General features: G+C 36.1%; 7 protein-coding genes across 7 annotated transcripts; all 7 read right to left on the bottom strand.

Moving 5' to 3' along the window:
* Positions 1-261: 261 nt before the first annotated feature.
* OCT59_021167 (uncharacterized protein) lies at positions 262-666 on the bottom strand (the record flags this gene model as incomplete). The annotated part of the gene is made up of 1 exon (XM_066149674.1): positions 262-666. The coding sequence occupies one exon, from the start codon at positions 664-666 to the stop codon at positions 262-264; it is 405 nt and encodes a 134-aa protein (XP_065990559.1).
* Positions 667-775: 109 nt separating this feature from the next.
* On the bottom strand, positions 776-1246 carry OCT59_021166 (uncharacterized protein; the record flags this gene model as incomplete). The annotated part of the gene is made up of 1 exon (XM_066149673.1): positions 776-1246. The coding sequence occupies one exon, from the start codon at positions 1244-1246 to the stop codon at positions 776-778; it is 471 nt and encodes a 156-aa protein (XP_065990558.1).
* Positions 1247-1328: 82 nt separating this feature from the next.
* OCT59_021165 (uncharacterized protein) lies at positions 1329-1823 on the bottom strand (the record flags this gene model as incomplete). The annotated part of the gene is made up of 1 exon (XM_066149672.1): positions 1329-1823. One exon carries the CDS (start codon positions 1821-1823, stop codon positions 1329-1331), a length of 495 nt encoding a protein of 164 aa, XP_065990557.1.
* A 93-nt stretch (positions 1824-1916) lies between these two features.
* Positions 1917-3769, bottom strand: OCT59_021164 (uncharacterized protein; the record flags this gene model as incomplete). The annotated part of the gene is made up of 2 exons (XM_066149671.1): positions 1917-2338; positions 2404-3769. The coding sequence occupies 2 exons, from the start codon at positions 3767-3769 to the stop codon at positions 1917-1919; spliced, it is 1788 nt and encodes a 595-aa protein (XP_065990556.1).
* An 11881-nt stretch (positions 3770-15650) lies between these two features.
* On the bottom strand, positions 15651-16007 carry OCT59_021163 (uncharacterized protein; the record flags this gene model as incomplete). Its single annotated transcript, XM_066149670.1, has 1 exon — positions 15651-16007. One exon carries the CDS (start codon positions 16005-16007, stop codon positions 15651-15653), a length of 357 nt encoding a protein of 118 aa, XP_065990555.1.
* Positions 16008-17834: 1827 nt separating this feature from the next.
* On the bottom strand, positions 17835-18188 carry OCT59_021162 (uncharacterized protein; the record flags this gene model as incomplete). The annotated part of the gene is made up of 1 exon (XM_066149669.1): positions 17835-18188. One exon carries the CDS (start codon positions 18186-18188, stop codon positions 17835-17837), a length of 354 nt encoding a protein of 117 aa, XP_065990554.1.
* Positions 18189-20484: 2296 nt separating this feature from the next.
* On the bottom strand, positions 20485-23283 carry OCT59_021161 (uncharacterized protein; the record flags this gene model as incomplete). The annotated part of the gene is made up of 6 exons (XM_025309693.2): positions 20485-20699; positions 20901-22127; positions 22202-22544; positions 22629-22819; positions 22899-22971; positions 23068-23283. 6 exons carry the CDS (start codon positions 23281-23283, stop codon positions 20485-20487), a joined length of 2265 nt encoding a protein of 754 aa, XP_025164876.2.
* Positions 23284-23681: the final 398 nt, after the last annotated feature.

Raw genomic sequence — 23681 nt, 5'->3', positions numbered from 1 at the left:
TCATGTCACGTGATACCCTGAACAAATGTGTAGAGTGTCACGTGACTTCATGTGGTACGTAGATCATTTCCTTTTTGGGCGATACCAGTTCCACAAAAAATCGATTTTGGTAAAAATGCGTTTGGAATCTTGTGTAACATAAATTTCCTTTTTCGGTAATTCGGGATTACGCGGTAATGCCGGCCGGATCTAAAAAATATGACTCTGCAGGGTAATTCCTACGAAAGTCAAGTACAAAATGCTTACTCCTGTTGAGTCCATTCATACCACTCCCAGTCTCCAAGGATCGCCTCCCCATCTTTGTTCACTTAATGCATGCTCTATGGTTTCCCTCTCTTGGGGGTCCACGACCATCCCATTCCTAAGCATTTTCTCCATAATATAAAGCTGATCCTCGGTGAGGCGGTTTATCCATCTTTTATAGAGGTCGTTTACATCTTCAAACGTTATCCAGTCAATTTCCCTCTTTATATAATGCTTTCCGAGAGCTCGGATTTCACAGTACACATCCCCGATCGTAGTGGCATAATTTTTCCACTTCTTATATGCCTCTCGACGAACTTCCTGCCACCACACTCTATCTACCTTACTCGCTGCAATAAGGTCAGTATCTGGGATCTTTGCGACAATGCGTTCGACTATTTCTACTGGTAATCGGTCCAACATGATGTTATGTTACTTATACTATAGCTATCTTCAATTACTGTATGCCTATTACATATGGATAAAAAATATAGACTAAATTCGTACAGAATCGTAGGACCACAGGAGCCGCTTATGCAAGAAGTTCTGTTAAGGTTTTCTCAGCCTCGTTTTTAGTAATAGCTCGCTTTGGGAGACCGGTTGATGAGTCCTTAGTCGCATTATAATACAATTCGAAGAGGGCCTCAAGCTTATCTAGGAGAGCTTGTTTATTCTTGTATGATTCGCGGATTTTTGCTATTTTAGCAGTATATGCCGCATTATCTGGGAAGAGTTTTCTGGCCACGAACTTCACATATGATACAGGAGAATTTGCCGTTTGGATTCGCTTGATATACTTCACGTGGTCCTGGACGAGGTAACTGGTTTTGCTAAACCCAGATACTAATGCGATTACTATAGTATCTTTTAATGCGCGGATAATCTTGGGGACAGTTTCGTCAGAGACAACATTAGGCTGAATGCGCGATGCCTCGTAAATAACCTCCTCACTAGTGCTGTCAGTGCTGTTAACAATGCTTGCGAATTCGGTATATGTTGACATGATTCTTTGTACTTTGTAAAAAATATAAATCTTCAGTTACCTGTTCATTCGAATGAGAAAAAATAAATATGAACCTCGGGGTTTACACTTGGGATACTGCAAGACAGTAGAAGCGTCGCTCGGCCTTTTGCATCAATGGAGAGCCTGGTCTATATAACCAGGGGATAGCGACTTTCTGGATTATCCTAGCCGCTTTATTGTTCCTTCTTTCTATATATCTCCTAAAGGCATTCTGGATCATTTCAGCATGATGAGTATAATAGTCAAAATTAAAATGCTTTGGGCAACTATATAAATGTAGTCGCACCGCTTGATCCATGAAAGCGTCAGCTCCCCATCTGCGATCAATAAAAGATTTACAGTAGGTACAGTACCACCTATTTGGTAGTCGTGATACTATTCTCCTAATGTGCACAATATAAGCATATACAGCTTGACGAGACCTTGGATAAGGTAGCCGCCTATGAAAACCTATTCTACTACAAGTCTCATAATATTGCACAGCATTCTGAATGCGCTTAGCCCACGCGTGGAAACTTTCGTCGTCTTGTCTACCTAATCCGTCGGTGTTTTGCATTTGGGTATCTCGTAAGATTACATATCCCATAGGTTTATTCAATTATGCCATCACGATATGTCAGTAAAAAATATACATACCGGTCCCTAGCAATCATGTCCAGATAACCTTGTTCGCATTTTTCACATGGCAGTATCCCGCGGTTTCAAACTTGAAAGTCTTTAGAGTCGTATCTGCATTCTCTGAACAAGTGAAAACCGCGGGGCTATCTGGCTGTTCTTCTAAAATAAATCCGTCTGTATGGATACGTCGTACTTTATCCTTGTATGGTTGAATTGCCTCAGATGTGATTTTGCGACCACGTGCTAATAAGAATGGGGCGATCCTGGGATACTCACCTTTGAAGGGATTACCCGGGTTTGTAAACTGGAATCGCCACTGGTCAGATCCTACTGGTACGATGGAGTCAAGTGTGTGGCCTTCTGGAAACTTGAATGGATCTGTTTGATCTGTGGTGAGTGTCTTGTAATTACGCTTCCTCTGGCATAATGCTCCCATAATGTGTTGAGGACTCGCTTTGCCACGCGGCCAGCTATGCCACCCTGGTTTTTAATTTTGAAGAGGAAGTGTACATACTTACCGAATATTACAGTTCCAGGGATTCTCGCTTCTCTATCATATATCAATGCATTTGGCTTCCCATCCTGTATTAACTGTATATTGAGACCAAGTTTTTTTGCTCGTTGTAAGTCGATGAATGTATAGATTCCCCTTTTATTCTGTCGGAAGAGAATATTATTCCCACTTATTTTGGCACGGAATAATCCATACAAGGCATAACCCCTGTGGTCGACAAAGTCATTAAGTGTCTGGAATTTACCCCGTCTGATTGGAAAGTTCGCGTTTGATTGTTGGATACTCGGGTATAAACTTGTTGCGTCATACTGTCTTCCATAGCCCTTCCACTCGTTATCTGCCCAGATTAATCCTCCCATCATTGCATCACTTAACCACTCCGCTTCTATCGGGTCAAGAGGATCATTGGCTGGAATTCCTACACTTAATCGTTCGAATAACCAGAGAGCCGTTCTTTTGTAAGACCAGTTATGGTATGATAAGTCGATTCCTAAACCGAACTTCTTTGTCTCCTGTAGAAAGGAATTCCGCTCCTCGTGGATTCTCTGATATGCTTCTTCAAGAGTTTCATATACTCCAGTCTTACGGTTTTTCTCGACGGGGATGAAAGAACTTTTGGAATTCTTAGTTTTTTGAAACTGCGCAATTGTGCAAGACTTAACTGTTTTGCCGTTGTATATTGTGACTACATTATTGGTCCCATCTTCATGGTATACAATGGGTAAATTACGCTTTTTATCTATTTTACTGGGGTGGAGTCTTCCAGGATTTAACGTGAGGGAGTAATGGCCTTCTGATAGGATGAGAGTCGCACGTCTATCGGACTTACTCTTAGAGATTCGGGTAATGTCCCCCACAATATTAATTGCGAGACTTCCTGCGAGTTGTTCAACCTTGTCCATGCATGAAACTGGGATGGGAGCATCGCGATTGAGACCTAATGCCTTTTTGATATACTCGGGCTTTTCGATTGACTTTAGCATTTTAGAGAATGTGCCGTAAATATTTTTTAGGCATTCATACAGGCAATCATTTAGCTCCCCATTGCATCCTCCTGCGGCCGGTGGACTATCTCTTGCATAAATTATGAATCGTTCAAAATAATCAGGGTCTGCGTCATCCGGTAGTTGTGCTTCATCATAATGGTCTAATAGTGAAAAGAGGCTGGCTGGTTGGTTTCCTGATGTCCATCCACCGGGTTTCCAGTTTTCATAGGGAAGTAGGATCTGGAACTTTCTATCTGGAAATCGCGTCTGGAGAGTCTGACCGAGTCTGGCGATAGCTCCTCTGGAAAAGCGAGCACCGGAATACTGAAGTTCCTTGATGTCAGGTCGTGTTGGTAAAGTGCGGGCAATTCTTGAGTATTGCATTTTTATGTATATGATTTGTCTTCAACTATAAATAATATCTTTCTATATATATACGAAAAAAAAAGAAATAATCTCAAATAGCGCTTACAATATGTCGTTGATAGCGCCCTCAGTATCCTCTTCGTCCCAGTCATCGATGATTCCATTGGCGGCCTCCCATTCACGTTCCATATCAGTTTTTGGACGTTCCTCGGGGATCTCTCGCGCTTTACCCTTATCTGCCCTCATAGTTTCATAACCAGAGGGGGTGGGAATAATCTCGGCATTACGATTCTCCTTGTATATTCTTATTAAATCTGCGAGTTCTTTACGGCTAGGTATTTTAGGTAAGTATCCATTATATTCAATCCAGTCCTTGAAGCGGTCTACTACCTCCATAAGGTAGTACTGGTACTCGTCCTCAATACGCGTTGTGGGACATTCCTCTATTTCAAACGCGAGTATTTCCCAGTCATATTCGTCTGACGCATCTTGGTACTTGGCCCATAATTCCTTACCTGTATTGTAGAGATCATTGAAGACCTGGTCCTTTAAATTTTTAACCCATGGTTTGCGATCCCATCGGTGTCTTTCTTGCCAAGCCCAGTGCGCTCGAGTGCCTTCCTTTGGTTCAGGATCCCGGTCAACTTCTGGTTCTGTGTCGGGTTCTGGGATAAATTGCTCTTCAGAAGCCGGTTCTGGGTCAGGCTTAGTGACAGATGCAGAAGATTCTGCGGGATACTCGGGTTGTTGTTCAGCAGCTGGGTTCACAGTTGTAAAATCTGAGTCAGATAGCAAGTCATCTAAAACGTCGTAGTTATCTGGCTCGGGGATAGGTTCTTCTTGGTCGGGTTCCTCGTCAGATAAATAACAATCTGAAAAGTTATCTATAGATTTATCGGTGTTTGACTCATTAGTATCTTCATCGGGATCTGGTTGTTCTTTTCTTAACTCTTGTGGACGTTCTTTTAAGTGGTCAGGCTTGGGTGGAAGTGGTGGAGGAGTCTTGCGAATTACAGGTGCAGGTTTTTCCTCAGCGGGTTCGGGTTTTTTCTCAGCGGGTTTTTCCTCAGCGGGTTCGGGTTTTTTCTCAGTGGGTTTTTCCTCAGCGGGTTCGGGTTTTTTCTCAGCGGGTTTTTCCTCAGCGGGTTTCTCGGCAACTAACTCTACTCCCTCTACTGGTGCTTCCTGTACGTCTTGTACATCTTGGATTACTTTACTAAAATTCTCCACGATTTTTGCTTTATCTAGTATGTAATAGTTTATTCGGGTACCTGAGCGGCTTACACGCATTTTAGGGGCGAATTGTTTAATCTCCATACCGAATTTATTGTCACTTAGTGTTTTGTTTTCACCCTTCTCACTGCACCAATTCTGGTAAGTGCTATAGAAATTTGTACACGGGATTTCAAGTGTGTCGCAATTGTCGGGCCACATCATTTCAAGGTAATATTGTATAAAACGCTGGGGATTCGGGATACTTGCTTCAATTAACTCCCGTTTCATTTGAGTATCAGGAATAGATCGGGGATTGAAGCCAGTTAAGTCTCGGCTAAGTAGATAGGACATGAAGGAACTGGCTGTATCCGGATTTTCTAATACTTTTACGAGAGAACCGAAGTATTCTCTATTGCCCTTATATTTGGCTGAGACGTTGAGAGCTACAAATCTTTCATCTCCCATTTCTATGCGGATTGGCATAGCATGATTACTGAGGATCATGTAGCCAGCAAAGTCATCAATAACCTTCACATCTATCCCCTTTTCCTCAATAGAGATGTAAGGCTCGGTGATTAAACTCTTGAGTCGGTTGTTTGCCCCGTGCCATTCCTTGCCTGACATATCGCATTCATTGAGGATGATAAGTTTTTTGGCACGAACAGCCACATTGAACCTTCCCATTACATCTTCAAGACGAGTAGTGGAGAGGAAATTTTCACGGCCGAGAATACGTTCTCCGATAAAATCGGTTAAGATATTCTTACCACATCTGGGGGGACTGCGCATGATAATTGCTGTACCGGGTTTTTTGTCTGGATTTTGAATTAGAAATGCGAGCCAGTTGAGGATGTATATAGTTAATTGCTTGTCCTCTGCACACCATACCTCATGAACGTGTCGGATGATTGGATTAACTAGGTTTGGTTTGATGCGCTTAGCGGGTTGGGCCCTGAAACCTAGGAAGAGATTGAAGAATTCAGGATTATACTTTGGCGCATTTGGGGGATAAGGCATGAAGTTTACATCTGTATAACAGATCTTTGCGATTGATGCTTGGAGAAGAAGATCCTTTAATTTGGTGGATGTGGTCACGTCACTGTCTTCTCCGGTATCTGACCGAATAATTACCTTGTGCTTAGTAGAAATCCCCTTAAGATCTGCGGCGAACTCGAAGTATATGCTTCCATTGTAAGCCTTCTTTTTTCTAATCCACATGCCGGATTTTGTGGTGATGAAAGCCACAGAAGCCAAGATTGCTGAATTGACGCTTTCTTTCGTGTGTGTACCTACACATTTTTTAAGAAGGTCATCGTAGAAGAAACGGTTGTTGGGGTTAAAGATTGCTGGAACTTGAGCGGCCATTTTTTGTTCTATCAAATCGAGTACTAATTTATAGTTACCTAATCTTCAATTGCCGAATATATTTTTTCTGACGGGGTAAGTGGTCATAGTTCGGCTGCCATAGTTCGGGTGCCATAGTTCAGGACATAGGGAATCATACTTGGAGGGTCTAGGTGAGTATATAAAGGGTAATCATAGCGTGAATCGGGTTTTGGGGTCTGAGGGGCTGACTAAGGCTGCCATAGTATTATTATAAGATTTTTCGTACTATGGCAGGTACTATGGCAGGAGATTCTGTTTGATTTCGGCTTTATTCGCGTTTTTATTCCATTTTTAAGTACTCTGCCATAGTTGCCATAGTTGTCATAGTAAGTTATATATAAGAAAAAATGTAGAAAAAAAAAAAAGTGGAAAAATACCGTGGCAGACCATGGTACTGTGGCAGGTAAACCTGCCCCACGGAGGGGGGATGTAGGTACTGCAAGGCCCTGGCCGAGGTGGAGGAACGTTAGTGACTACACTACCAGCCCGACGACTCTGTATTGTAAAAATGCTACAAGCTTGCCCCAATATCCAGGAACTTAGCATAATAGATTATCAATACTATGGTGGAAAAGGTGACGTTAGAGATTTGCTAAGTGAAATCCTGCATATATTACCAAACCTTCAAAAGCTAGATATCAGATATAGTCGATATTTTAAAAATAAAAATGCCATTGAAAAACTCATAGAAACCCGTAAAGACCTAGAAATCAGAGTAACATGGCAAATGTAATATTTGTAAAGGCTAATCACTGCCAAAACATTTGGGCACTGCCCTGTTACTGCCCGTCACTGCCGAAAAAATTTGGGCACTGCCCTGTCACTGCCCGCCACTACCCATCATTGCCGCAGAAGTTTGGGAAACACATGGATTTTTCCTAGCAAGATGACGCTTTAACTTAGAGGGAAAGTCAAAACTTGCTCCACATAGATGACAGGTTAATCTTCCTCGAGAGTGTGAATTTTTTTTAAGTCGATAGTATCCATCTGCAAGGAAGTCACGTTAGTTTTCCGTTTATGTAGAGAAATTGGAATGGTAATTTTTTTACGTGATGATAGAGGGATGGTCAGTTGCCGATTTTGGAAATCTAGAATGACATTAGCACGATCAATCCAAGGTACACCTAGCAATAAAAAGTCCTTATCACTCTTAACAACCATGAAGTCATCTTCAATTTTTTTAGAGTTCTCCCCATCATATACAAGAATACCAAGACCATATACTGTCCCAATAGTATCAGATTTTATTGCAACACCACTAAGGTCAGGAGCATTACTTCTATCAACGTCAAGATTTAGGCGCTTTACAATATTGTTAGATATCAGAGAACTATCAGAACCAGTATCGAAAATTGTCGTAGGAATAACTAAAGATTTTTCACTCTCAGGTGCGACTACTTTGGTCTTAATAGTGACTACATCACTAGCAGACTTGCGGTTAACAATTCCAATACCTGCTATAGAAGACCATAAGTCATTATTACATATAACATCATCATTTTTACGGATTAAATTTGCAGCCATACTATTAGTTACAACTGAAATCATAGGATGAAGGATAGATGTGAAAAGGTCCTTAACATTATCCCAAACTTTTTCACGTGTTTTTATTGAGGGTTCTCCTTTAAGCTGACTGAGTACTGGTTCTTTATAATTAATGAATTCAGCATTCAGAGCATTGTAAGCAGATATAACAGTCTCTTTTGGTACAGCATTAACGAAGGATTGAACCAGAAGCTTTAAGAGTTGTATAAAAACCTCAAAGATAATACGCTGCCTTTCAAGTTGTGATTTTTTCTTATCAGTAGGCTTTTTATCTACACGTTTCCTTTCTGTAGGCTTTTTTTTTTAATCCATAGCAGGCATGTCCAGAGTCTGAATCACTATCAGAGGAGTCAGAGGAGTCAGAGGCGTCAGAAGAGTTAGAGGAATCAGAGGAGTCATGTGCATAATTTGTTTTCCTCTTTCCCTTCTTAGATTTTGGACAGGAACTCTTAGTATGACCAGATTTACCACAACTTGAGCATTTCTTTGATTTCTTTGGTTTGCGTGTACCTGAACTTATACCAAATACCTGATTACCACGGTAAATATGGTCAGATGGTAAATTTTTATTAAGTTCTGTATCAATAAATATTTCAAGATCACTAAGGGTTACTTTACTTATATCGATATCTCTTGGAAGACCTAATTTATATGCTAAAGCAAGTAATCTCTGAAATGATGTATCATTTTGAGGACTTGAAAATGGACTAGAAGATGGTACTGGTACTGCAGATGATCTAGCCGTAGTCATAGGAATTTTAGAATTTATAAGATTCTCAATATCCGCTAAAGTTGGACCCTGATATGTAACTATAGGAGTAGGTGGCATATCTGTCCTGTATTTCTCAACTTCTTCCAATTTATTCAGAATAGATGCAACTGAATTTTCTAAACCAATACGTCACGCATCCAACTTATTTTCACTGGAAAGACCATTTAAGAACTGTTGCCGTACTAATTCATTCTGATTTACCTCTGGAAGAGTTGGATATGCAAGTCTAACCATTCTTCGTAATTTAGAATAGAATCGGCTTACAGTATCACTACCCTGAACAATAGCATTAAATGCAAGCTTAGACTTTTCAGATGTTATAGTAGGGAAGTAATGCTTAAAACGATATATTAATTGTCCAATACGTATTCCAGGAGCCACAATTGTACCTCCATTATTAGCATTAGGATTATTAACAGCTATATCAGTAGGACGACCCTCGACTATTGACCAATCTTCATCCCATACAGTATGATCAGGTATAAAATTAGCACCAGTAATAGTATTAACTGCAGCTGCTTGTCCATGTAATACATTAGCCCCTCCACAAAATTGATTCGCCGCTACAGCCTGTATAGCGCCATTATTCAAAGCATTAAAAGCAGCAAGATTGGCCACACCAGTATTATCCAGAAGATTTACACATTCCCAATTTTTTCCTTTGATATGTGTTTCATACCAATCTCTAGCATCATCTTCAAGTAAAGTCTCAAAGACCCCATGAATCCTAACACGAGTTCTAGCATTAGCAGCAGGATCAAGTCCAGCAGACTCACACCATTGCCTGAATTCTTGAAGCCAAAGTTCTGGATCTTCACCAGATGCTCCTCTAAATTTTTTAGGTGCATATTCTGCCATTATCGGTTGTTGTATTACCGGAGGGTTATTTTGTAATGCTAGAATCTGTTGATTCAAATTATTGACCTGATTTTGCAAATTTTGACCATGATTACGACAGTTTAAAAATTGCCCTCTCCATGCTCGAGCTTGCTGAATGATACCATTAGCCCGCCTTCTACTTCGTTCTGTTTCAGTATTATAGCGCTGTAATAATCTATGAGCATTTCTTCTACTCTCATTACGTTCTCTCTGGACATTAGCTAGTTGAATTTGACTGTTAGCATATTGAGCCTGGATGTTAGCCAATTGGATCTGAGTATTTTGTGCAAGGACTTCCCAATGTTGGCGATAACGCACTTCATTTGCATATGCATCCTCATAGGTACGTCTTGTTCTCAGTATAGTAGCACGTGTATTATTAAGTTCATGTCTAAGATATTCTTCACGGTTATGTGCATCATCTAACAAACCTTCAAGTCTATCCTCCATATTATCTTGATCTTCTATAATATTTCGCAACTCATTAGCATATCGGATAATGGCATCAAGACTATCATTTGCAGTGTTAAATAAATGATTTATATGAGGGTGTGCTGCTATAGTTGTACGATCAAGGTGAATACGAATACCAGCTACACTATTTGCTATAGTTGTCCGATTATTTAAGATTTCTGTAATAGGGTCAGGAGGAATTGCTGCCATGTTTTTCCGTTGTCTATTAGCAAGTTCTTTTATTCGATCTTTAAGTTGAATATTTAGAGTATCAACTTCAATCAGCTGACGTTCTAATGCTTGAAGCCCTTCCTCCTTTAGTGATGCCGTTTCTAATGCTTTCTTAAGCTTTGCACGCAACTCAGCATTTTTTTGCCTAAGTTCTTCTATCTCAGATTCATGACCCTCGATTACACCATACAGGTATTTTATATATTGCTCTTGTGATTGCAATGTATGTGCAAGCTTTGTAATCTGTGTCTTTAACGATGTATCTTCCATTGCCAGTTCCACAGATTTTTATAGACCCTACATTTAATAAACAAATCGAACAAAATTATATCCTTCAACAAATCTATTACCATCCATGTGGATATTATCGTACTCCTGAAAAACTTTGGGCTAAAGTGCAAGCTGAGGGCCATGATTTTAACATATCTGATATTACAGAGTGGTTGCATAAACAGGCTATATGGCAAATACACTCACCTATACCCAAGTATGTTCCACAGGTTTCTTTTAATAAGATTACTCGACCAAATATGTATCATCAAGCAGATATCTTATATATGCCCTATGATACTGTAGATAGAAAGCTGTATAAATACTGTCTAAATATTGTAGATGTTGCTAGCCGATATAAAGCTTCAGTATCTCTAGAAGATCGCAGCTCTGCACGTGTTGCTAAGGCATTTAAAAAGATTTATAGTAAAGCAGACTGCCCGCTTATTTGGCCAAGAGTTTTACAAGTAGATGGGGGATCAGAATTTAAGGATGAAGTTATCCGATTAATGGATGAAAAAGGTGTGCGTATTCGGGTGGGTACTACTCATAAGAGTCAGGCTATTGTTGAACGGTATAATCGAACTTTAGCAGAGAGACTTTTCAAAATACAGGATGCAAAGGAACTCCTTACAGAAGGTGTGAATACTGCCTGGGTTAAGAACCTTTCTGATATTGTGAATGAGCTAAATAATTCTAATACTCGTCTGCTAGGTATGTCTCCAGTTGAAGCAATCCAGAAAGATCAAGTGTATGCACTACCTTCAAAAATTCGGAAGGATAGACCTGTAGGTGCAGAAGAAATATGTTTACCAGCTGGTTCTCTTGTGAGATACTTACTTGATAACTCAGATTACCAAGGTAGGAGACGTGCAACTGATCCAATATGGTCTACTAAAGTTTATACAATTGAATCTTCCACAGTTGTTGATGGGCAGCCGGTTATATATAGGTTATCTGATGGACCTAAAAAAATATTTACTCGAGAAGAATTATTAGTTGTGCCATCTGATACTATGCTGCCTCCTACTCATATATTATATTAATTTTCAAGTTGTGGTATCCTATAATCTCCATGTGCATACATTGTGATATTATCTTGTGCAATCCATTTTTTATCATCCATAGGGGATAACCCCACCTTCGACATTTCTATAACATTTATAGCATGTCTATCAGATCGGATTGCTCTAAAGGTGACTGTATCATTATGTTTAGGATCAAAGAGTGCCTTATTATACCGCTCATGGTGGAACTCTTTTTTAACTACCTTTGAGGGGACACCTTTAGCCTTACGGATACCATGTTTTGGATTGGTGGTCTCATCCCCTACCTTGAGAATGGAGTACATTTTGGGACGGAGGCCAATAAATTCTGCTATAACTGCTCCATTACATTCATCCTTAAATTTCCCTGGGATTTTCATATTTATGTCAGTCTTATCACCTAATGCTTTTCGTACAGGATGATCTTTAGGATAATCACTGAAGTCAAATTGGTCTGCCATATCTATAAGGTCTGCATTAATATCCTCAGTTTGGATTTGTACAAGAAGTGAGTCTGTGTCTGTATAACATAACTGGATTTTTTCACCATATCGTACTTTAAGAGTATCATAGTAGAATTGATACATACAGAGCTTTGAGAGGTCAAGCACACTCATACCCACATATGTTGGACGGTTAAGCATTACCTCCACTTTTCGTCAGTGAATTGCAACAAGATTTTCTGAGAATATTTTACGACCCTTGAATGCAGGATCTGAGGTAAGCTTTTTATATTTCTTGGGGTGGGTTTGGGGTTGTACTACTGAGACACGTACACGTTTCCTGAGATTTTCCATAGTTTTACCAAATACACTATTATTCATGAGTTTATAGAAGTCCTTCTCAAAATCATTCTTAGCCTTAGCACGTTCGGCGGTGTTAAATTCTATATATGGTTTCATCCATGGAGCCTGCTCGAATTTTATAGCTTCATAGACCTTCTTGATTACTAAGCCCTGGCTAACATAATACTGGAGATTTCTATAATGAACTACATATTCATCCTTATCAAATAGGTTAGGGATGAGCTTATCCGTGGGTGTATATCGTTGTCCTGAACGTGCTATTATTTCCTGCTGCTTTTTACTAAGCCATTCCTTCTTAACCTTCATTCGTTCTGGTGCAAGGGGGTAATCTGTGTGTTGTGAATGAAGGGCTTGAGGGTACTCCAGTTTGACTTTAAGGATATATCCCTCAGAAGAATCATCTGGTATTTCATTACTTTCTATTTGCCTTTGAATGTTAGATAACTCGTTTTCCTCCTTTATCCAGTGGAAGTTACCTGTAGGTAAGTATTGCAACATGGCCCATCCATATAGGTTATTTGCGTCTAAGTATAGAATAGATGACTTGGGCTTATCTGCAGTCCATTTACCTTCTCCCATACCTGGATTATTTGCACAAGCATATCGTTTACTTACCATAGAGATTCCACCACGTAATCCTTGTTCTACCATCATGTACATATCCTGGTCAGTTATAAGATCCAATCTTTGCCCTGTCATGAAGAATAGTGCATCCCATGCAAAGCCTGGTGTTGAGTAATACCAGAGAGGATCTAACCCATATTTTTTCAAGGCCATTTCTCGGAAATTCTGAAATATATCGGCTAGTAGAAGGACGTCAGTTTTGAGATAAATGTTATGATAATCTTGCATTGTTTTACATCCTGCTTTTTCCCATACATACTGTGCATATTCGTATTCTTTATCACTAATGTGGGTTTCATTAAGTTTGCTATAGAATGCTCCTTTAGGTGGTAAACTAGTTTTCTCGAACTTTTTCCAGTCATCCATGTATTCATACGGGTAGACACCTTTCTTAAGATAAATCTCGAGTAATTCAGGTGGTATTTGACTTCGTGTTATCTTAAAGTTTTCAGGATGTGCAAAGCATCTACCTGCATCAATTCGCCATAAGTGTTGTGAATTACTACATTCTTGTGCTCTACATTTTTCTGCGCCTAGGTTGGATGCTAATTTGTCGAGACTTGATTTCATGAATTGTAAGCTGTCTATAAATCGGAGGGAACCTAACTTGAATGCCATATACTTTTCCATGTTATAAGGGATAGGATCAATATCATCCTCACATTCCATTGCACCAATTCCTTGCATAATTATGTGTCCATCATATCCTGATAAATTGTGAAAGATTACTGGGATATGCATTTCACGAGGTTTTATGGATAAGTCAAGATTATATCCTCTATGTGCTGCACCTCGATACCTTCCTGTAATATGGCAGTGGTCTCTTACTTTATTTCCATCTAAGGGGTTGCGACATATCCAGCAGTTTATTGCATTATCATAACTTACTTGCTCTTGGGTTGTTAATGGCATCATTTCCATTGGATTTCTGAATTCATTGCGAATTGCTTCAGCCTCATTTAGCATTTCGATTACAAATTTTTGTGCTGCATTTTCTCCTGTAAATATCTTCTGTGATTCACTTACACCATCATATCTTACCTTAATATACGAGTATGAGCAGGGGATTTGCTCTTGTACTTTCTTGGTTTTCTTATCTTTGTCTTCATCTGTGGGTGGTATGTCCATTACTAGGGCTTCAAAGTCTGCAACAAAGTAATATGGGACTTGCATGCGGCGTTTCCAGTTCTTGAATTCATATATATCATTTCCTTTCTTTACTGATGGCATTCGGTCTGCTTGTGGGGTTTTCTTTAATCCTCGACATATTGCTACATGTTTGTCATGGATTTCTTGTTGATGTGTGAAGTGGGAGATACACCATCGGCAGACAAATGTTGCATGTCCATCTTTTGTACATTTATTTACTAAACGGCTCATATTCTTAATCCAGCAATAGTGCTGCTTTTCCCCGTTACTGATAAGTACTAAATCTATTATTTTACGGCCCTCTGCATCATCCCTATCGGTAACATATATTGGACATAGGCGGTGGTCACGCCATTCACAGATGCAGAGGGCAATAGTTGGGTTCTGTCGCTCAAATCTTCTTAGAATTACCTCATCAGCTTGTACTGGAAATTCGATACCTTCAAAGTTTAACTCATTTACATACTCCTTATACTTGGAAATTCTTTCTGCATTCTTTTCTACTGGATGTAATGCTGCTAGGATTGCCCACTGGAAGCATTTGTCATCATCATTAGCTGGATTTACTACTCCCTTTTTCGTGACAAGATCTTTTGGGAGTGGTATATGTCCTGCTCCTGTGGGTGGTTGGAATTGCGAGATTTCTATAAATATTTTTTCTACACGATAGAATTCCCAACCTGATCCGTAATTTACATAGTCTTCTACTTTCTGCATGATTCTTGCTAATGCAAAATTAAATGTACCATTAATATCTGTTGATGGTAGGATTGGCATATTGCGAGTTTTAAATGGTATGTTATATCTGTAGATATACTCTACTCCATCATCTTCACTAAAGTTACCATCTCCGAATAATCCCTCAAGGTAAGAATCTAAACGTCTTATTGTGGCAAATATTCCAATTCTTACTTTTATTGATCCCAATTGATTTCTTTCATCCTGAAGAATATTCTGGATTGTTTGACTGTGTGCTGTAAGAAATGAAGCATAGTCATGCTCTCCAGGTGTTCCTATAGCAATATCAGCCGTAAAGTTTGAGTCTGTTAACTCCTTTCCTATACGTACTTGATCACGACGTTCAAAGACTACCTCATAATGTGGGTCTGGGTCAATTTGCATCATGCGGGTTATCTCTTCATTGGTTACCGCCGCTTGTGCTTCACGGATTTGGCAGATCTCATCCTCATATTCCTGCAATTTTGCATTTGAGCGGGGATATGGGATGGACTTGACAGGTACCTGCTTGAGTTCAGCTAGAACTGATCGGGTGACTTGTCTGTGTTGGGCACTTCTTGCTTGATGTGTTGACATCTTGTAAACTTTTTATACTCCTCTTTTATTCAATTACATTTTTTCTGAAAATAAAATTAATTGTTCGCCTACCCTATGAGGGTAAAAAAAAGAGGGAGACAGATTAGTACTGTCTTCCTAAACTATTCCTCACCATCTGAGTCATCGGGATTGTCATCCGAGTCACTGAGCACATCCTCGTCCCGATGTATTCTCTATCCTTAAGTAACTTATAGTTGTAAGCTACAACGGCGAATAGCTTCTTTTACCATAATATGCTCTACTGCGGCATTTGTTCTCTCTTTACAAGCCTTTTGATATGCCTCCCATTCAAGTTCACGGAGGTCACGATTTCTATTACCCTCCTCCTCTGATCGACCAAGAGCATAATTTGCTTTTTCCTTCTTTTCTACTGCTTTGTCGTATGCCTCCTCGGCTTCTTTATGCCACTTCCAGAGTATTCGTTCAGCTTCGGCTCTCCAGATTGGGCTGACTTCTAGAAGATGTGTCCCGAAATTTCTACTTGGAATGTATTCCAGGATATGGCCCACAAGTTCGAGGATTACTGATACTGCGGTATATACCATGTTATGTACTATTTATCTGTATAGTTACTTGGTACCTACCTTTTATTCAATTACATTTTTTCTCGGTATAAGGGAAATTGCTTGCCTTGCTATTCCGCTCTATTGACTCCATGGCTGGTTTCCTGGATGGGTTAATATTTCCTTACCTTTTTTGGCTCCGTTGGCTTTAAAATCCTATTTCTTGTTCGATTGGGGGTAAGTAGGTGAAAATATTAATAAATGATTTAGATTATGAAATAAGTAGGATATAAGTAGGTGAAAATATTAATAAACGGTTTAGATTATGAGATAAGTAGGTAAAAATATAAAAAAGGTGATTTAGGTTATAAAATATGTAGCATATAAGTAGGTGAAAATATTAATAAACGGTTTAGATTATGAGATAAGTAGGTGAGCCAGAATTGGGGTTTTCATACTACTCCTCTTCCTCGCTATATCTTGATGGTATATCATAAAATAAAATATCACGTGATGTTGTACTCTGAGCCCCAGTATTTTTTTGGATCGATATCTGATCATCATTTGATGGGAGCACAATTTCCTTAACTGATTTTTTTTCACGTTTTTTATTTTTCAGCATTTTTCTTTGTTCTGAGACGTTTTTGATTGGTGTTTTTAACTCGCATTCTATTTCTTTATTTAGTTGTGTATCTTGTGTAAAGCTCTGAACGGGTCGGTTCGGTTCGGTTTTTTTGCGGTTCGGGTAGAACCGAAAACCGAAATGGAACCGAAACGCCAACAAATCGGTTGATTCGGTTCTATCCGAAATTAAGAAAAATGCGAAAAAATGAATACACGACCATCCAGTGATCGTACAAGGACGAGCCATAGCTCGTTGGAATCCTCTCATCGAGACGCGTCGAATGGTGGTAAAATCAAGTCTCTAGCATCGATACATCACGAGATAAAACATGGTGAGTGTTTCTTAAAAAATTTGTATTAGAAAACGATCCATTGATGCTAGAGACATGAATTTACCACCATTCGACGCATCTCAACGAGACGAATCTAATGAGCTATAATTCGTCTTTTTGCAATCACTGGATGGTCGTGTATTCGTTTTTTCGCATTTTTTTTTAAATTTTCGAACATCAAAAATTAAAATTCCGATACAAGCGATTAAACGCCATCTATTGATCACACAAAGACAAATTTTAGCTCTTTGGATTCGTCTCACTGAGACGAGTCGAATGGTGGTAAAATGATGTCTCTAGCATCGATAGATCGTGAGATAGCCCATGGTGAGTGTTTCTTAAACAATTCGCATTAGAAAACGATCTATCGATGCTAGTGACATCATTTTACCACCATTCGACTCGTCTCAGTGAGACGAATCCAAAGAGCTAAAATTCGTCTTTGTGTGATCAATAGATGGCGTTTAATCGCTTGTATCGGAATTTTAATTTTTGATCGAAAATTTAAAAAAAAATGCGAAAAAACGAATACACGACCATCCAGTGATTGCAAAAAGACGAATTATAGCTCATTAGATTCGTCTCGTTGAGATGCGTCGAATGGTGGTAAATTCATGTCTCTAGAATCAATGGATCGTTTTCTAATGCAAATTTTTTAAGAAACACTCACCATGTGCTATCTCGTAATCTATCGATGCTAGAGACTTGATTTTACCACCATTCGACGCGTCTCGATGAGAGGATTCCAACGAGCTATGGCTCGTCCTTGTACGATCACTGGATGGTCGTATATTCGTTTTTTTGCATTTTTTCTTAATTTCGGATAGAACTGAACCGAACCGGACGGTTCCAAGTCCAAAACCGAACCGAGAACCGAACCGAATTTTTTGCCGGTTCCGGATCGGTTCCCGGTTCAAACTGGAACCGTTCGGAGCTTTAATCTTGTGTCGAAGGTTTTTGCTGCGCCTGCCGCAGCCAGAATATTCTGGTTTCCAATTCTTTCAACGTCGTTATTATGTTCTCTATATGCGAACCTCAGTATACTTTTGGCTATTATTTCTATGGTTTCACCTTTTATGCCAGTAATATTACTTATTTCCACTAGTAACCTATGTGTTTTTAGCGTCCTGAAAAATATTTTGTCGAAAATATCCTCTAACTCGTCTTTATGCCTAGAATTGGCTTTTGTAAAATTTTTGCTCACAAAAGACTTGACTTCTTTTAATAGATGTTCCTCGAACTCCTCTTGCCCTCGATATGACTCCATATTTATTAGTGTTTTAATAAGAAAAAATAAAAAAATTTTTTTTTTATTTTTGTAATTTTAGTTTTCCTTACTGCGGATTTCTAATAATTTTTAGTCCTACGGGAAAGAGTTTTTTTTTTTTACGTAAAAAGGGAATTCCCGTTCTGTTGACCTGGCCGCAACTTTATGTTGCCTTATTATCCTTCTCTTTTTCCTTTTATTTTTATTTTTCCATTTCCACAAAAAGGATGTTACAATTCAAATATAATAAATTAATTCTTCGTGGACCACGTAATAATTCGCAACTAAAAATTTCCTTTGAGATATAACAATTAATCTCATTTAAGATTACAATGAAATCCTCGGAGAATATATCGAAATCTGATATAATTTTGGCATTACCCGTAACAGTTTTATATTCTATTTTATGAAGAAAGGAAATATCTATCTATTAAGGGTCCAGTATATTACGTCATCATTTGTATGTGACCATATGACGATCATTTTATATGATCACGTGACCACGAAATTGACGAGAAAACTCTTGGAAAAATAAAATATTTCCAAACCTACCATATGAATTTTATTAAATATACGTTCAAATAATAAATATAATGCATCCTATCTACATTTTAACCATTTATTAATATTTCTATATATTTTTATGGGCAAAACTTAATGAAAATACCATTTGCTTGATTGATATTGTACATTAAAGATAATAACTCCACAAACGCCAAATATATAATTCAAGGTTATTAAATTAATTTATTTGCCTTTCCATTTCATTATAAAATTATAATAATCTAATTATTTACTTCACAACACATGAAATATTTTGTATTTAGTTTAAAGGAACAAATACGCTTAAGATAATAAAAAAATAAAATGGTATTAGTAAAAATTTTTATTTGAATATGATGCTTGCTAATTTTTTGATATAAATTATTTAACTAATTACTATATTATTACGTCTCAAAGTTTCGCAAGTTTTAAGTTAATTTAAAGTTAGTCTAATTAGAGAATTCACAACTTACCTTAGAGAATTCGCAACTACTGTTAACTTCATATGGTAGTTTTTCGTTGTAAACTATATTTATACTATACTTTTTTAAAGTTTATTTGAAAAACCAGAAACTTTGGCTCTCTAACAGATATTTTTAAGCAGGAGTTTGAAAAATATTAAAAAATTTTTTCTTGTAATGAAAGTAAAAAAAAGATGATCTCCAATTTTTTGCCATATATGGGATGACGTAATATACTGGACCCTTAATCACCATATTTTTAAGAGAACCCGAAATATATATAAAAGATAAAAGACAGCAAGGCCGGAATTATTATAATTTCAGTCATTGTCCAAAAAAGGTAATGGCTTTTCAACCGGCATTATCTAAAAAGGAACGATGAAAGAATTCTTTAAATAATTTTAAAAATAACAGCGATTATTTTAAAATTTCCTAATTCCTATTTCCAAGAATCCCGAATTCCAATATATATCATGAATGGACAATTTCCTGAAAAATATGACAATAAACTTTAGAAAAGATCTTACGAAATAAGAATCAAAGGATATACTTTCTCTAGAAAGTTATGAAATATTTCAGATTAAAAAATAAGTATAAAATATTATACGGGTCACATGACGCTTTTCTGATCAACTGTAAAAATTTTTATTATTGAATTAAAAAAAAGTATGAATTGCTAAGACTGTTCATTTATTACAACAATATTTTTTTTATATATGGATATGCTGATTTTAATTTTTTTTTTTAAAAAAAAAAGAAAACCAACTTATAAAATGTGCAATAATAATATATATATTTACTAAAATTAAAAAAAAACTTCTTTTCTAAGGATGGACTGTTGGGGATCGGTCAGAAATATTTATAATTTTTTGTTAAAAATTGAAAAACGATGTTTTTAATAATAGATCTTTAAATTTTTTATTAAAAAAAAAAATTGCTTTGCCAACAAATTGTTCCAATTTATTTTATTTTATTTTTTATTTTTTATTTTATTTTTTTATTTTTTATTTTTTTTTATTGAAGAAAAACGATTTTATTAATAAAAATCGATTTTCTTCTTTTTTTTAAAAAGAAAGAAAAATGATTTATTATTATACGCATGTTTTAGCTAGATAAAAATCTATAAAGCTGAATGGATTAAATCTAAATGGCTATAATATCACATTAATTCTAGGACAAGCACGAAATTAAAACAAATGTGAATTATAGGTAATATGTCTATATTGATATTTACATGGTTGTGATGATTCACCGGTTGGGCAAATTTTATAAATTTTAGTTCTAAACACTTTTTATTCTCTTGAAAAGAGAGATTCTGCCACTAGATGTTGATATATCGATTCCATAGTCCTTATTATTGTTAATTTTACTTTTCTATCAACTCCTCTTTTTTCAATTCCCTTTTTAAATAGCTGAAGGGCTTTCTTTTTATCTATGTTAACTCCATATCCTAACGTGTAGCATAAACCTAATTTGAAACAAGCAATGGCGTTTCCATTTTCTGCAGCTATTTTATATAATTCAAATGCTTTCGTCTCGTTAATATCAGTCCCAATTCCATACTCATAACAATAACCCAGATTTAACTTTGCATCTATAAATCCTTGGCTGGCTGATTGATTGTATAATTCATATGCTTTTCTTTCATCTTTTTTTACGCCTTTTCCTAGTTGATAGCATCCACCTAAGTTAAATTTTGCAAATTTACATCCATCTTCAGCTGTTTTATGAAAATAATAAAATGCTTTCTCATAATTTGTTTTTGATAACATAATTCCAAGATAGTTTAATCCATATTGAGTCAAACTTTTGGAAGAAAAGATTTTAGGAAATTTTGTATCTTTAAGTTCGTCTATCTCAACTCTTTCTTCTTTACTAAAATATATTTTAAGTATATCTTTTGCAAAAAAATTTCCATTAATTGTTGCTTTTTTATACCAATTAAAAGCTTGTTTTTTATCTATTTCTGTTCCAATTCCATGATAAAAGCAATTTCCAAGTTGATATTGTGCATCAATTACATCTTTATTAGCCAGTATTCTGTAATACTCAAATGCTTTAGTTTCATTCTTGTCAACACCTTTTCCTAATCTATAACAATCCGCAAGATAAATTGTTGCTGTAATATTTCCATTTTTAGCTGCTTTTCGATATAGTTCAACTGATTTCTTTTTATCTATTAGGGTTCCAATTCCAAATTCATAGCAGTATCCTAAATAAAATTCTCCAATATTACTTCCATTTTTTACAGATTTTTTATACCAATGAAATGCCAAGATATTATCTTTTTCAGTTCCACATCCATCATTGTAACATTTGGCAAGATAAACTTGAGCTAACGAATAATCACTTTTTGATGCCTTTGAAAATAATTCAAATGCTTTAACACTATTTTCTTCTATACCAATATTATAAATATTATAATAATATAACAATCCAAGAAAATGTATATATTGTGATCCAACTTGATTTTTTATTAACCAATTTGCGAGTTTGTCTTTAGTTCGACCTGATTTTAATATTTTTTCATTTATAATTTCTTTAATCTGGTCAAATGTAATACCTTTATCATGATTTTTGATCATGATTTTGATTAATTCATCAATAACAATATTATCAATAGATGATTCAAATGTATCTGTTGACGATGTTGTATTATTATCACGTTCCATTATACTTAAAGTAACATTTTGGCCCATATATGAGCTTAAACTTCCTTCAAACTTAATATTACTTGGTACTGATAAATTATCATTTATTCCCATAGATTCTTTATATGAATTTGAGTTACTATATTGATCGATTAGTAAATTATCTTCTTTTCTTTCGCTATTAATATAAAGAATTATGTCACTTCTTTCGAGAAAAATTGATCCAAGATTAGAGACAACCTCTTGTATATCTGGACGTTCATTTGGTTCATATTTCCAACATTCTAAATTAAATAAACAATAAAATTGTTATTAATCTTCTTTTAAGTATTAAAATACTAGATATTTCGCTTATTACCTGAATATAAATTACTATATTCAATTGGAGTTCCAACAATAATTTCTTCTCTTTCACCATTGGAAATAGATAAAATTAAACTTAAATCATAATTAACACCTTTAGAAGAAAACGGTTGATATCCACTCGAAATTTGCCACATTAAAACTCCAATACTATATATATCAGATTTTTTATCTAATTTATATTTTTCATTTTGATTCTTGTTAAACACTTTCGGGTCAACATAAGGAATCACACCATGTATTTTGGATATATTACTTGATGCTTCGGCAATCTTCTTTGATAAACCAAAATCTGCCAACTTAATATTTTTCTGATGTATAAGAACATTGTTCGCGTGCTGTTTTTAAATTAAAATAAGAAAGAAATAATCAAAATTTGACATAATAAATTATAAAAGAAAAAAAAAATAATTGATCATTACCAGATCGCGATGAATAATATCACGTTTATGTAAATGTGATACAGCACTTGCTAATTGAAATGCCAGTTTCAGTTTGTCATTCCATTTAAGTTCATTAAAATGCTCGTTTAAATAAGTTTCCAATGTACCACTATCAGCATATTCCAAAACTAACGAGTATTTTATCTCTTGAGATACTTCAATCGTTTCATCTAAAAATATATATGTTTTTTTTAATACCGTAAAAAGTTGTTGTTATTATTATAACGATGGTTTATTTCTAATACTTACCATCTTTTACTTTTGTGATTCCATAAAAATATATAATATTTTCATGAGAATTAACCTTCCGATGTAATTTTAACTGCGGTATTTAAACGAAAATTAAGAATAATCTTTTCATATAATTTAAAAAAATGTAAAAGATGTAAAAATTTTTGAAATATATTTATTTTAATACCTCCTTAATAATTTCTTTAAGTGTTACTTTATCATTTTTAAAGAACTTCAAAGCAAAAAGTGAATCGGTGTTTTTCCATGTAGCACGTACGACGTTTCCAAATGAACCACCTCCTATTAGTCGTTTGTTTTTAAAATCTGAATAATCGTAATAATCTATCTTTTGTTTAATAATTGATTTTTCCAACCAATTAATATGATAATTTGTTTCTGCCATCCTTAAAAATTGAAATTTATATTTTAAAATTTTCAGGCTCAAAGAGCAACGACGATAAGAAAAATGTACGAAATATAAACATATGTATTATGCAGATCTACTCGTACAAAAGAGTTGGTGTGACCCGTGTGACCTCACTCTTATGTGCTATTCAAATCACCATTGGTCATTTCGTTGTGCAAATATTTACATGATATGACATAGCCAATTGAATAAAAGGTAAATTATAAATAATTTACATAACATTCAAATAAAAATAGACTTAAAAGGTAAGTTACACGAGTTACAGACTATGCTAATTATTAATAAGAGTAAATTTTTTATAACAGCGATAGTAACACCAAAGTCTATTAATAATTATAATTTTTAATTTTAAACTAACAATAGCCTATTGCTTC

The sequence above is a fragment of the Rhizophagus irregularis genome, chromosome 3, assembly GCF_026210795.1.
Source record: "Rhizophagus irregularis chromosome 3, complete sequence".
NCBI classification, from domain to species: Eukaryota; Fungi; Glomeromycota; class Glomeromycetes; order Glomerales; family Glomeraceae; genus Rhizophagus; species Rhizophagus irregularis.
Note: the sequence above shows the minus strand (reverse complement) of the source record. Positions and strands in the feature narration are given on the sequence as shown.